Genomic DNA, 15,524 nt, shown 5'->3' with positions numbered 1-15,524 from the left:
TAGCATTTTTCCAAGGACCGCCAGTGTTGGAATACAAATCGAGAGACTTTCAGTGTTTCTTGCCATTTGAAACTCACTTATTTCCCCAAGATAAGCTCCATCTGAACCTGTATCTTTTCACCGCAACGTAATGGCTCCTGAAATGCACCCCTATGCATCTCCCTTAAATGGATAGTTCACCCAAAAATTATAAATCTGTAAAATAAGGTCAATTTGTTAACATAAGTTCATTAGGTTTTAAGTAATAATGAACAATATATTAATCTAGGCAAATTATAATTTACATATAGCATTCTGGGTAACCTGAGGTCCTTTCCTATTCCTGTTTCCCTCTCTCTTCTCTCATTGCTTTCTGTGTCTCCTTCACTGTCCTGTCTAATTTATACAACTTGAAATGTTTAAAATGCATAAGGGGTGTAACGATACCCTCATGTCACGATTCGATACATATCACGATACTGAACTCACAATACAATATTATTGCGATACACCAAGACATAAAAGGTTAACAAAAAATGAACTGTTGATTTAAATGCTAAATTTGGTATTACATTGGGGGTGTAAATGAATAGGCTTGGACTTGGTGCTGGTAACCCAATGCACAGGACAATAGTGACACCAGAATAATAAAAAAATTCATGATTCTGAAGCTGAAAATACAGAATTATTTTATACGAATATGCTTGCACTCTGTCACTGACTAGATATATTTAAAATAATGTAGGCCACAAAAATATTCCCCCATTGCATTATTATACATTATATTCAACAATATATATAGTAGTTTAATGTAGTACTGACACTAAAACTCTGTAAAGATGGAATTTTTTTCTCACACAGTAATTTTCATTTTAGGTGAACTATACACAATACAGATTGTCAATATACATGATACATAGTTGCATTTTTGTATTGTGATATAGACAATATATTGTTACACCCCTAATTAATACTGTATATGCATGCAGAAATTAACATTAACCAAGATTATTAAATGCTGCAAAAGTATAGTTCACAATACCTAATGCTTTAGCTAATGTTAACAAAAAGTGTTACCAGAAATTCGATCAGTTTTTACTCACTCATGTTGTTCCAATAGAACATGACAATATAAAAAGAGATGCAATGAAAGTGAATCATTTCCTGTCTGGGTGAACTATCCCTTTAAGTGTTCTTGTATTATATGCTTTGTCCTTTGTATAACTGCTGAATGACAATAAAATTAACCTTGAATTTCCTGTCCATTCCAGGCATCTATACTGCTGTAAAGACATTGTCCTCCGCAGGAGCACATCTGGCAGTCTGGGTTTTAGTATTGTGGGTGGACAAGAAGAACTCAACTGTAACCAGTCCTTCTTCATACGCTCTATCGTAGAGGGCACACCGGCATACAACGATGGAAGGATACGGTACGGTCACCTGGAATATGTAGTGTCTGCTTTTGACTGAAACCATGCTTTATGTAGAAAAACTATTATGCCCAGTACAATTTATTAATGCTATTTTTTCCCCTTTACCCTCATTCTTGTCATGACTCCAACATTCTGAAACTCTTTGGTTTTTTTCTTATTAGCTGTGGGGACATCCTGCTGGAGGTGAACGCCAAGAGTACCTGGGGAATGACACACACGGCTCTAGTCCGCCTACTCAAGGAGCTGAGGGGTCGGATCACTCTCACCATTGTTTCTTGGCCTGGCAGCCTGCTATAGGACTACTCTGCATGGGGGAGGGGCTTATTACACTGACCCCACACTAGGGGGTGGAGCTTACACTACAGACCTTATTATGACAACAAAAATGGTGGATTTTAGAATCCGAGACTTCCCCGAGGTGGGGCTTATGACACGGACTGCCCCTCCAGGAGCAGGAAATGACACATGGACCTCATCCAGGTAGTAGGAGCTAAGACTCTAAACCTGAAGGCGAAGCCAACCACATAACTCCACCCACTAAGAAGCACGTTCGTCAGACTCCAAAACCAGGAGGCGCTTTCACAATTGCCCTTTTGTCGATCGGCAAGGCATAAATATGACATTTGTGCATGAGAGGAGCATCATGTTGGTTATAGATAGAAGGCGGAGCTCTTAATCAGTACTAAAGGACATGGGAGGGTCTAAAAACAAATTCAGGATGCAATGAGGAGCACGGAGGAGTCGGAAACAGATGTATAAACATTTTTGGCACTGTGCTCTATGTAGTCAGATTGTGTCACTCTAATGTTGTTCGTAGAGGACGTTCAAGATGCTGCACATGAGAGGGGTTTCCTTCGGATGCGAGGTGAAAGGGATACTGGGATAAGTAGGGTTTGGGCGGGACACACACATTGCCAATTCCATTAGTTTTACATGTTAGAAAATGCATCGAAGTGGACGCACATTCTTTACTATAAACGTCGATGTCTGAAAAGATGATAATGAAACCGATTCAAGCACTTGTAAAATGACTAATATTACTTTTGGTTTCTTTCTCTCTGTTTCTACGGCTTTCGGATATCGGCTTCATTTCGTTCGTTCTGACAGTGGTTCGTTCTCTCCATCCACCGGCATGGAGACACATTTGCCAAGTAGTTCTATCTATGTTGGTACGTTTCAGATGCTGTTGCATATGAAAATAAACTATAGTGAGTAATAAAAAAAAGACTAGCAACTGAAAAAAGAAAAGCAATGTTAATAGTCTATTTTAAAAATGGATGATAACTTATAATGCTTATAATGACAATGTGAGATTTAGGCGGCCTTGCTGATTTTTTCTGTTTACTTTGGAGGAGAAAGGACAGGAGAGAGTGGTGTGTGAAAGGCTCACTGTGTGAGTGTGCGTATGAGTGTGTGTGTAGGTGTCATTGTGGGGTAAGGTGTGTGTGCTCTGGCATCTCATGCTTTGGCTTGTGCAGTATATTGTATCTGTTGGTACCTTTGGTTCAATGATCAATAAAGTCATTCTACAAGGAGACTTGTGTTACTGGGAGAATTCTTAGTGTGCACTGTATGTGTATGTGTGTGTTCCTATGTCGTGGGGGTTTTATGTTATTTGTCAGTGACATTTTTTTGGTCCCCATAAGGAAAAGAGCTTATAAATCATACTAAATTATGTTATTTTGAAAATGTAAAAATGCAGAAAGTTTTCTATGAAGGTTGTGTTTAGGGGATAGAATATACAGTATGTACTGTATAAAATCATTATGTCTTTGGAAAGTCCCCATAAAACATGAAAACCCAATATGTGTGTATGTACACACTAATGTTCAAAAGTTTGGGGTTGGTAAGATTTTTAAACGTTCTTGAAAAAATAGTCTTATGTTCACGAAGGATGCATTTATTTGATCAACAATACAGTGAAAACAGTACTACTGTAAAATAGTATTACAATTTAAAATAACTATTTTCTATTTGTAAAATGTCATTCATTCCAGTGATGGCAAAGCTGAATTTTCAGCAGTCTTCAGTGTCACATGATCAGTCAGAGATAATTCTAATGTGCTGATTTGCTGCTCAAGAAACATTTCTTACTATTATCAATGTGTCAGTTTTGCTGCCTAATATTTTTTTGGAAACCATGATCATTTTTTTTCAGGATTCTTTGATGAATAAAAAGTTCAAAAGAACACCATTTATTTAAAAAGCAAAGACATTTATAATACAAAATATTTCTTTAAAGAAAGAAAAAAAATCTTACTGACCCAAAATTTTGAACGATAGTGTAAATGTGAATGTACCGACTGACCTTGACTGAAGGTCAGTACATCTGCTGGCGTTCTCCACGCTAAAATCATGGTTCACACACATTTACGTTTCTTGATCATGTTTATAATGATTTTCTTCAACAAAATTAACATTTGGCACAACAAAAATACCATTTTGTATCATCAAAACAATAAGAAGTCATTTTAAATAATGAATAAATAAATTTGGAAATTAAAAAATAGTGTACCCTTTGGACCACTTTTTACTTTTTTATAAATTACATTTTCAAGAAATTAAATGTTAAATTGCTAAAACTGTAACATAAATTGGCTTATCAAGTGTTTGGCATATGATTAATCAAAATCTATTCACAGTTGGTCACTCAGGCTTTGACTGGTGACGAAACTAAAGACCTCCAATTGGTCAACAAATGGGCTCACCAGCTGGCCAGGGAGTTATTCTGTGGCCTCTGACTGGTTCTCCTGGTCCGCAATGCACTCCTTGCTGGGCTCAAGGCTTCCTCGGTTGTGTCTGGAGCGTTTGTGCCTGTGTCTCCTGTGGCTATCTGCGTCATCACTATCATGACGCCTCCTACTGTTGCTACTAATGAGAGAATGAGAGAAAGAGAGAAAGAGAGAGAGAGAGAGAAGGAGGTCACATGATCTATAAATATATAATGGTTATATAAGATGGTTTGCCCCCTCAAATGAATATCACCTTTGTAGGCCTTTGTGTGTGTGTGTGTGTGTGTTATTTTGCATGATGTGGGGCTGTAATGGCATGTGCACATACTGTACATGTATTTGTTATGGTGTTTTATGTGTAGATTTGTACATAAGGCTAATTGTTCGACCCTCCCAGGCTTTTTATGCACGTTAGGGTTAGTATTTATGTGTTGCCAGACACATAAAATAAAAATAATAATAACATTTTAAAACTGCTTGTCCTATAAAAGGTAGCAGGGATGCTGAAGCTTATCCTAGCATCTCTTAAAAAATGGTATTTATAATTAAAAAATACAGTATATAAAGTAACAATGTATCTGAAAAAGATACTTTCGCTAAATAGATACTTTCGCTAAAAAAACTGCAGATAACGAGAATGCATCAAATACAATTATTTGTATCTGTCATACAGATGACTCAGACCGTTTAATTAAACCAAGTTTGAGACAAGTTGACGTGGCGTCTTTTAGACGTTTTTTTTTTTCATACATTTAGCATTATTATTCAGCATATAAAGAGCATTTCATAATAATGTTAGAATTTGGAAAATTATTTAGAGATGACTAGGGAAGACAAAAACAAAACAAAAAAACTTTTAAATTACTAAACTTTGTTTCGTCTTCATGATGAGAGTTTTGATTGACAAGAGTTTTGACATAATTTTGGTAATTTATTGATTTGAGCAAAATATAAAAAGGATCTATACTTTTCTTAAGAGGTAAACCCTGCACCCCTAGTATCTTTTTCAGTCCCAATGCCATCTATGTGCCATACACAAAGGTGTCTAAATGTAAAATAAAAAATAGGCTGTTAAAACATCTGATCTAACCTTTTTATATTTATATCCAGTTGGGAGAAATATTTACTTTTTTGGTAAAATTTTGGTAAAAATTCTTAGACATCACTGATTTGGCTCTCTGGGCCCAAGATTCTCATTTTTGATGACTATTTTGAGCATTTAGGTTTTTTCTTTTCTTTTACAAAGTACTACGGCTGTCTCGATGGAAATGTATAACTATTTCAAAAAAGTATTGTCCATACCTCCGCTGGGAAGGAAACATAGAGACTGGACCTCTTGTAACTTTTATTGAAAACCCCTGCTCTAAATAATGCACAAGATGTCATTATACAGAAATGCTCTGTCAGAATACATTTTGAATAAAATTCCCATATCGGATTTTACAGCTTTTTACTGTCTACTGTCACAGCAGATTTTGATCTAATCACTGATTCATGTTGTTGGGAATGACTTCTTAACAATAAGTGTTTTCAGAGCTGATTTAGTTTGTTTTTGCTTGTTTTTCCATGAAAAGCACTTCATGTTAGCTACATATTCAGCAATATTTGACAGCCACAGGTCACTATGGTGTCAGTAGAGGAATTAACTAGATTAACGCATAACTAGATAGGATTAGAATAGAATGTTATGAAAAATACAGTACCAGTCAAAAGTTTGGAAACACTACTATTTTTAATGCTTTTGCAAGAAGTCTCTTATGCTCATCAAGCCTGCAGTTAAAAAAAAAACAACAAAAAAAAAAAAACAGTAATATTATGAAATATTATTACAATTTAAAATAATGGTTCTCTTTTTTAATATACTTTAAAATGTAATTTATTTTTGTGATGCAAAGCTGAATTTTCATCAGCAAGTACTCCAGTCTTTGGTGTCTTATGATCCTTCAGAAATCATTCTAATATGATAATTTGATACTCAGTTATTATCAATGATGAAAACAGTTGTGCTGTTTAATATATTTTTTTGGAATACTTTTTTCAGGATTCATTGATGAGTAAAACGTTAACAGCATTTATTCATAAAAACAGCATTTATTCAAAATAAAAACATTTCTAACAATATAAATCGTTACCATCACCTTTTATCAATTTAACGCATTCTTGTTGAATTAAAGTACTAATTTCTTTAAAAAAAAATAGTTATTGTTCCCAAACTTTTGAACGGTAGTGTATATTGTTACAAAAGATTTCTATTCTAAATAAATACAGTTCTTTTTAACTTTTTATTCATCAAATAATCCTGAAAAAAGTATCTCAGGTTATAAAAAAATATTAAGCAGCACAACTGTTTCCAACATTGATCATAAATCAGCATATTAGAATGATTTCTGAAGGATCATAAGACACCAAAGACTGGAGTACTTGCTGATGAAAATTCAGCTTTGCATCACAAAAATAAATTACATTTTAAAGTATATTAAAAAAGAGAACCATTATTTTAAATTGTAATAATATTTCATAATATTACTGTTTTTTTTGTTTTTGTTTTGTTTTTAACTGCAGGCTTGATGAGCATAAGAGACTTCTTTCAAAAGCATTAAAAATAGTAGTGTTTCCAAACTTTTGACTGGTACTGTATATCAAATGTTAGATAAAAGATTAAAAACAAACAAACAGAGGAGTTCATCTGAAACATCTAGGGGAAACATTTTAGTCACCTTTGGTGTATATTTTGTCTTTTACTGTCTTGCACCATGGTGAATTTCTGACCCTGTGCGTTACCTGCGTGAGGATCTATGTTGTTCATTCCTTTCTCTGTGTCTTCGTTCTCGATGTCTGTCCCTCGCTCCTTCTCTTCCCGAGCTTTCCCTGTACCTCTCGCTCCCGTGATGACTGTGATCCCTGTGTCGAGATGCACGCTCCTCCTCACTGCACACACATTCAAGCACAATGAGGCAAAATAACACAGCACATCAGATATGTTCTAAAACCTAACAAGATGCCTCACTACCTACTACATGCCAAGGTAGCTGCCTAATAACCATCAAGGAACCTCATAAGTGACCATTTGAAATGCTCAACATAAGCAGCAACTGCATGGCAGACTGGCAATTGTTATCAACAGAGTTTGACTTTTGCATTTTGCTAAGCTAATGGTGACTTTTGCATTTTGCTAAGCTAATGGTGCTAAGCTAATGCTCGCTCTTGCCAACTATTATGCTGCATTTTAGCAACTTTGCACAATAATTTAATCAATTCAATCAATCATTTAATGTCCTCAACAATAGCATGCACTGACATGATATATACAACAGACTATGGAAAGTAAGAAAGATGATAATAATTTTTACTATATTGTCGTACACACCAACAGACAATTACATACTGTTGCCAAGCTCAAGCTCTTCAAAGTCAGGTGGATTCTGCTTGGCTGAAAAAAATCATTCTGAAAGAGATTCTAATGTTCCTGTATCATTATATCTGTGATGTAGACGTTGCCATTTTCTGAGCTTCTCAAAACTTCAAAAAGTTATTATTATAGTTATCGTCCTTGGTGTAAAAGGGACTTAAGGCTAATGGAACCTTCTTCGTTTTAGCTCCAGTAACATTTAAACACTTACTTAATACATGTTAAAATGTTACACTTGTTAGGTATGATTTATCTTCAAGTATATCATATTCCAATGAAAGTGCTTACAGTTTTAAAGTAGCTTCCCCAACACTCTTAAAATACACAGAAATTAAAATATATTAATATTCTTCTACTTGTTTACAGGGTCACTGTCACGCAAACACACCGCATCTCTCTGAAATGGCTCAACTTGCAGCCATTGTGATGTATCCTAATGAAAGCCTCTAAGTGCACATTAACCACGTTCTCTCTTTCAGTGCACAATTGCACAGAAAGAGAGAGAGAGAGACAGAGAAAAGAGACAAACTCAATAACCTGACCCTCCATCAGTAATTAGCAGTCAGCTAAAAGCTCCGGCCCTCAGGTGATGTGCTATAGATTAGTCTTGGAAACACTAATCAGATGACAGGGAACAAAAGAGTTTGTGGTGGCAGTGGTCAGTGTGAGGCAAACAGAAAGCCAAATGTTTTTAAGTCACTTAAAGGCACAGTTCACACAAAAATAAAAATCCTACTTCTACAAAACATTTTGAGTGAACTATCCATAAGTAACAAATATTTAAATATGTTTCCTTTCTGTGTATTTCTCACTGTTAATCAAATTATGTTATTGTTAGCAACCATTGCTGAAAGCCCCACATGAATCTGTGTTGATGTGTCGCATACTGTTGCAAATTGTCCTTCATGCTATTAAAACAGATTGGAACAACATACATGACCCTCTGGGACTTGTATAAAGGCACAATGAGTAAGACATGATGTGGGTGAGTGTGTGTAGGTGTCGTGCCAGCTGGACTGAAGACAGGCCAGTCCTCTCTGTGAGCCACAGGAATGAGATCATATCTAGGGGACAAGTGTTCACCAAATGTCCAACCAGTTGCTAAAAGCATTACCGGCCAGATTAAAGAGAGAGTGAGTGAGAGAAAGGGCAAAGTGAGAAAAGAAGGAAAAGGTTGTGTGGCAGACTGTTTGAATGCTGATTTTGCCCGTTTACACCTGGTAACATTCATCTTGGATGATCTGATCATGAGTGATCAGGCAAGACAAATTAATTATGTTTATAAGGTATTATTACATGTACTATAAAAAAATTAATCACTGGATGGTGCCCCGTTTTGCCAGGTATGTAACTATTTAATTTGAGCCACTTAGTAAGCAAACAAGATATTTTCACATAAATATTAAGCAGCACAACTGTTTTCAACACTGATCATAATAAGAAATGTTTCTTGAGCATATGAGAAAGATTTCTGAATGATCATGTGACACTGAAGACTGGAGTAATGATGCTGAAAATTCAGCTTTGCCATCAGAGGAATAAATTACACTAGATTTTACATTAGTTATTTTAAATAACTATATTTCACAATATTACTGTTTTCACCATATTTTTTGATCAAATAAATGTAACCTTGGTGAACATAACAGACTTTATTTTAAAACTTTAAAAACCATCCCAAATTTATTAAATTTATTGAACGGTAGTATATTTTTGGACGGATAGTAATTATCACAAAGCCTGCATACATACTGTACATGCATACATTAAAGCTTATTTTAATTTGCCACAAATGTGGTTTCAAGCATATTGTTATTTGTGTCTAATACATGTATTAAATTAACTTTAAAAAGAACTTTATATTATTTACATTCATTAATTTCCTTTTGTTCAAATTCAAATTAATTTCATTTATTCATCTACTTTTATTCAAATTAATTTCAAATTTGCATTACTTCATACGTCACACTAAAGATGTCCAGCAAAGTCTGTATATGCATTTTTTTTTAAATACAATTTTTCTAAATTGTCAAAAGTTTAAAGTCACTGCTGTCCAGGACACGACATGAAAGAGTGTTTACACTGGACATGAAATGTGTCAAATGCGTTTCAGAGTATCTCTGAATGCAACTTAAGTGATATATACTTTGGACCCCATTAACATCAGTATTTTACAGCTCATGATCAAATCCCTCGAAATGGATATTAAATTCCAGCCGTAAACGGGATCTTAAAGTTCTCTCAGCATGTGCTAAAGCGAGAGAGGTTGTGTATGGTGAACAGAGTGTTGTCATTCACTCAGCGTGTGGCAGACAGAGATCGACTGAGCAGCTTCTGAGTGGATGTTGTGTAAAACAGTGATGGAGAAGACACAGATTTGTCAGTGTATATATGAGAGAGAGGATCTGAGAGCTGAATGAATATGCAACTCAGTAGGTTCTCTGCTCTCTCAGAGAAACGGCACAGGCGCTAAGCTGCTAACATACCCTCAAAGCCTTGGCATGGGCGGCTGCGTGTGACAACTTCAGTCCTAGTTTACGTGGTACCAGGCCAAAAGTGTGTGTGTGTGTGTGTCCTCGGCTCGCACAGGCCCAGCAGTGAGTCAGAGGATTCATGTTGAGATTTGGCAGTCATTTTATTGAGCACTAGGGCTGGGGTAAACGATTATTAATTAAACGATTAGTCGGGCGATTATTTTATCGATTAGTCGACTAATCTAACGACTAATTGGAATTATTTATCCTGTCTGTTATTCGCATATCTCTGTCGAGCCGTTACTCCGATGGATTTCAAACTCGACAGTTGTCTGGGCACGAGTAAGTGCAGTGCCAAGTTTGACGTTGTTTGGATGAGAAATGCAAAAGATATGTTAAATATATTGGTAAAAGAAGCACTTAGAAGGTTGTTGTTTAAAAATAAACATTCTGACATAAACACACTGTCAGCTACAATGTTTACTTCTGAATAATATAGTATAAATATGATAAATCCTTTTTTTTTTCATGCAATTAATCCATTGAATCAATATAAAAGTTATTTTTCACATTGAAACTGTTGAAAATACACAACAAAGTAAGTTGATCCACATATGACAGCCTCTGAACTCGGTCAATACTAATCTGGACTAAACATAGGCTACATTCAATCAGCCATCGCTAGAAATACCTTCTGAACGACGGCGACCTTCTTTTTTGACGGCGATCAGCTGTAAAATGGCTTAGGTCCTGCTCGGTTTTCGTTGGCTTTGAGTACAAGAATTGAAAGTTTTTTAAAAGATCCCCTGGGGTTAACGTGTCGGCATTCGACAGAAGTTTGACGCTGTCGTGTGAGAACAAGCATCAGTCGGCATTTCTCTTCCTCCCGCGTGCCTCATCTTCTTAATCTCCTCACGTCAATGATTAGATTTCGATGGCTTACGTTTCTTCCCTACGGCAGAATCCACCACAGGTTCATCAATGTATTATTTTTTTTGTTTGTTTGTTGATCAAAAAGTGCAAAGTAGATAAGGAAAACTAGGATGCCGGGTGTCAGAGCGCCACCGTTACTGTTTACAATGCGTGGAATGGTGCGCTGTGATTGGTTGAGCGGATTTGTGGCATTCTGCAGAGAAAGGAGACTGGCGTTTGTCGCGGTTTGGAAAGAAAGGGAGAAAACATGGCAGAATAACACGGCGGGCGGTGTGTGTGTTAGTGTGGCGAGCTGTACCTCCGGGAATGGTGCAAAAAAATAAATAGATAATAAATAAAGAAGCGTCGACGCAAAAAATATGACGTCGACGTAATTTTGGCGTCGACGCGTCGACGTCATCGACGCACCGCTACAGCTCTATTGAGCACGTTGTCATACTTTTTGATTAAAAAGCAACCCTTAAGGCACTAGAGAGGATATACCCATCCAGATATTGAGATATGGTCACTCAGGTTCTTTTTCTATGTCTCGATCACACACAAAAAAACACTTTAACATAATGTATTAACTTTAACATCTGACATAAAGTAAAGAAGAGTGTGGTTTTTATGTGGTTTTATGTTTTTATGTGTGTGCATGAAAGAACCTGGAAACGAGAGAAAGAGAAAGATAATCTAAAAGAGAGAGAGAGCATGTTGCCTTCACAAGTGTGACAGACCGGTGTGCTTTCCAGCTGTTCTACTGGCCTGTTTTAATCTCAGCTGTCTCCTCATGTGACCTCACATTGAATATACTGCCACCACAGCACAGACTCGGAGCAGAAAAGTGTGAGGTCAAAGAAAACTAAATATGGATCACCAAAAAATGAAAACTTTTTTTCATCTGAGCACAAAAGCAATACTTCTGAGGATGTTGGTTTCCTTGTTCCAAGAAATTACAAGCTGAGACTCAACTTTCTCTGTTTCTGGGGTTAAATAATTTATTATGATGAATGAATTTTGGATAAAGGGAAGGGATAGTTCACCCCAAAAAAGAACATTCTGTCATTATGTATTCAACCTCATGCCATTGACTTCCAAACTTTTTTTTGATCATACAGTTTAGAACGATGAGGTGGAGTAAAATGATGACAGAATTTCCAATTGTGTAAGTGCACGCTGATTCTGTGCTTGGTCAAGGTATATACTGTAAACTATCTCATTTCAAAACAGCAAGGCAAATCCTGTTTTCCTTGATGTGTCCTCTATAATTTTCTTTCTTTTGTCCACACTGCAAAACCTCTGCAAGAAAAGCTTGTATCTTTAATACACGTACAGATGGACAGACAGACAAACAGATAAACAGTTCTGTTAAGTCTCATCTTCCTGTCGTCTTTCCCACCACAACTGTTTTTCTCCACTTCATCTCTTCTTTTCCCACACATATGCTTATGTCATGCTGTCTGTGAACGTGCACTAGATCTGTACCAACTGATCCATGGCTGGAACTTTAATTCCCTCAATTAAAGCAAAAAAACAAAAAAAACAGATGTCTATGAAAAAAGGTCAACTATATGCCAGTACTCCTAAACATTGACAAAATGAAGATAATATGTACAGTCTTTCTCTTTTGGGAGAACGAACCAATAATATTGATGACTCAACTTGCACTACACAGATTTGTATCCAATCAAATGCTCTCTAGAATGAGAATGACCCTCTCCCGAATCACCTCATCTGCTAAGCAAGTAGTAATTATTTTGTTTCAATAAGAAATACATTGACACGAAAGAAAACTGCACTGGTCAAGAAATTTCACAGATCTTACAAACAGCTCCAATTAAATATCCAACTGTTGATTAGCTGTTTTACCTTCTGTGGTCTTGGGAGGATGGACTGTGTTCTCGATCTGTTTCTCTGTACCGCTCTCGCTCACGTTCTCGCTCTGTCTTGTGCCCTCTTTCTCTGGTTTTCTCTCTCACCCTTTCTTTGTTATGACGGGAGTAGTTTTCCCATGCCTTGTCACTTTCTATTACACCAGGCCAGGAAGCCACGCCCATTACAGGTGAGTACACACCTGGAAAAAAGAAAACATGAAATTATTTAAGAAGCAGATACAAATCGATATCTATTGATTTCTTGTATGAGTGAATAATACATGAGTGAAATATATAATATAATATGATTAATATAATGTAATGTAACATAATTACAGTAGTGATATTAAACATCAAAGTTATATATATAAAAAAGAAACAATCTGGAATGACCATAAACTCTGATCTGACATTTTATAATATCACACAATCTAGCCAGTTCAAATCTGTCCTAAAGGTATGACAGTTTTATGCAGCACATTTTTGCTGAATATTTAAACAACACATTTAAGACAGATTGCAGGATAACAGCTTGCTATATAACAAGCAATGCTATTGCTTTCTCTCTGTCTCTCTTTCACACACAAACACGCATACGACAATCACTGAAAGCTCACGGTGACAATAACGGCTTTAGTATCTTGAGTACGCCCAAATCATTACAACACGCAGAGGTTAACAAGGCCACAGATTTTCTGACATGCTCATTTTTCTGTGTACGTATGTCCTTGTTAACCTCTGCCAACAATAATGATGTGTGCTGGACTGCAGTGGAAATGCTTGCAGTGCATTTCTATGCTCAGTGGCTGGAAACGTATCCCTCCACAGTTGTACAGGACCTGTGTGTGTGTGTGTGTGTGTGTGTAGTGATGATGAGAGAGTGTTGAGTATATTAACGCTTTGTATGCAGTTCTACACTCTGTTGTCGTCACCAACCGCCCCTCCCTACGCGTCCTGACATGAAGAAAAAAGCTCTGTGACATTTATGGCTGTTGGTGTGTGGCAATCTGTGCAGTTGTGTTTGTGTGAGCAGAAACTCTTCTTTTCACTCTTTTGATTGTCCAGGCAGGGTGTTTGATGCTCCAATTAAGACGGTCCAAATGCAGGTTCCAAATTAAATAATTTACCACTATTCGCTACAAGGCTTTGGAAAATCCACAAGGAAATGTTCCTCAAACACAGACTTAAAAAACATACACAAAAACATTAAAAGGTTTCCTTTCCCTCCCACACAGAAAATTTAGGAGCCAATGAAAACTCACAATGTTCCATTAGCAAGTATATTTCATTTCCCATATGTCCCAAAAAAAATGTCAGGGCCTAAACTTTGAATCACATTACTATATAAAAATTATGATTATTAAGTAAGAACTGGCATAGAACCAAAGGTGATGAAGTTCTTAGAACAATCATTCAACGAAATACACATTACTCATTGCAGGTGTAGTGCATATATTTCATAGACTTTCAATATTCATACCTGCAGTAAAAGGGTAAGGTGGAGCTGAGTGTCGATCATAGCCTCCTGCCAAACGTCCACTACTGTGATGAGAAAGATAACGTTAGTGACAAAAGTGTGGCTCAAAAATCCACTATTTATATATATATTTTAAAACCATTTGGATGCACATACACACTAATTTTAATCTTTCTCTTTCAGGAAAAAACGGTGGTGTAACATGCAATATAATTGACTTAGGACCCTTATAAACAAAAACGAAGGAGTGTTAAATATAAAATAATAATAATAATAATAATTTAATTAAAAAAATATTTGCTCTTACAGCACCCAGAGCAGACAAGACCCTATTGCTTTTAACTAACAACAAAGATAAAGGAATAAATAGAGCATACCAACAAAATATGCAAAAAGTAAGAGAATAAAGGGGCAGACAGAACTTTTCTCTTATGATCAAAAGACTTTCCTCTGTTTCAGAGCTCAATTTCCTCATTGTTTGATGTTACTGGCATTAACTCAAAGTGCAGCATGTGCCCCGGTAACGTGCCAGCAGTGTGTGACTGTGTGTGATTATGTGAGCAGATACAGCTCAGGCAAACAAGCCATTGCCATAAACCCTGACTGCCTGCCCTGCTTCCGGGGTGTTCTATGCTGGAGTAGAAGTTGAGTGTGTGTGAGAGAAATCGCATCCAACAGGACTCCTTGTGGTCAGGTGTTGGTGCACAGATTCTATTAATATCTCTGGAAAAGATGTTGCTGTTCTGGTTTCTCTTTCTCTTTGTCTTTCTCCCTTCCTGAATCCCACTTCCTCTATTCTCTCGCTTACGAATCCTTTTAAATTCAGCCAGCTACAGTTTTTCATTGTTGCTCTGTCTATACACATCAGAACAGACAAAAGGAGATGAAAGGAGGAATTTATGATAATCGATGTTAGATGATCTGGCAGTTACAGTCTCATCTCACCCCTGAGGTAAGCTTTAATTAGCGCCTGGATCATTAAGACAGCTAATCACTACAGAATTTGACCCTGATGGCCTCACACTAATGGCTGCGCAAACATGCAGTAGGCTGCTCCACATCACTTTGCTAAGGAAGCATATCAACAGTTATTAAAACGGTAACACTTTACAATAAGGTTTCATTAGTTAACATTACTTAACTATTTTAGATAACATGAACTAATAATGAACAATACTTCTACAGCATTTATTAATCTTAGTTAATGTTAGATAATTTCAACATTTACTAA

General features: G+C 36.4%; 2 protein-coding genes across 7 annotated transcripts in view; one reads left to right on the top strand and one right to left on the bottom strand.

Moving 5' to 3' along the window:
- lnx1 (ligand of numb-protein X 1) overlaps nucleotides 1-2,949 on the top strand; it is a 40,146-nt gene extending 37,197 nt beyond the window's left edge. For all 4 annotated transcript variants that reach the window (XM_084090274.1, XM_084090273.1, XM_084090276.1 and 1 more), the window contains 2 exons: nucleotides 1,251-1,409; nucleotides 1,574-2,949. In XM_084090274.1, the coding sequence (XP_083946400.1) occupies nucleotides 1,251-1,409; nucleotides 1,574-1,709 (295 nt within the window). In that variant the 3' untranslated portion in view covers nucleotides 1,710-2,949. The remainder of the gene's footprint in view (nucleotides 1-1,250; nucleotides 1,410-1,573) is intronic.
- An 832-nt stretch (nucleotides 2,950-3,781) lies between these two features.
- fip1l1a (FIP1 like 1a) overlaps nucleotides 3,782-15,524 on the bottom strand; it is a 29,512-nt gene continuing 17,769 nt past the window's right edge. For 2 of the 3 annotated variants that reach the window (XM_084090278.1, XM_084090279.1), the window contains 4 exons: nucleotides 14,297-14,358; nucleotides 12,812-13,016; nucleotides 6,926-7,072; nucleotides 3,782-4,283 (listed from right to left, as the gene is read on the bottom strand). In XM_084090278.1, the coding sequence (XP_083946404.1) occupies nucleotides 4,136-4,283; nucleotides 6,926-7,072; nucleotides 12,812-13,016; nucleotides 14,297-14,358 (562 nt within the window). In that variant the 3' untranslated portion in view covers nucleotides 3,782-4,135. The remainder of the gene's footprint in view (nucleotides 4,284-6,925; nucleotides 7,073-12,811; nucleotides 13,017-14,296; nucleotides 14,359-15,524) is intronic. The other variant, XM_084090277.1, reaches the window with a different exon arrangement.

Source organism: Abramis brama (genome assembly GCF_963993115.1).
Source record: "Abramis brama genome assembly, chromosome: 18".
Lineage (NCBI taxonomy): Eukaryota > Metazoa > Chordata > Actinopteri > Cypriniformes > Leuciscidae > Abramis > Abramis brama.
This window is presented reverse-complemented; position numbering and strand designations above follow the sequence as displayed.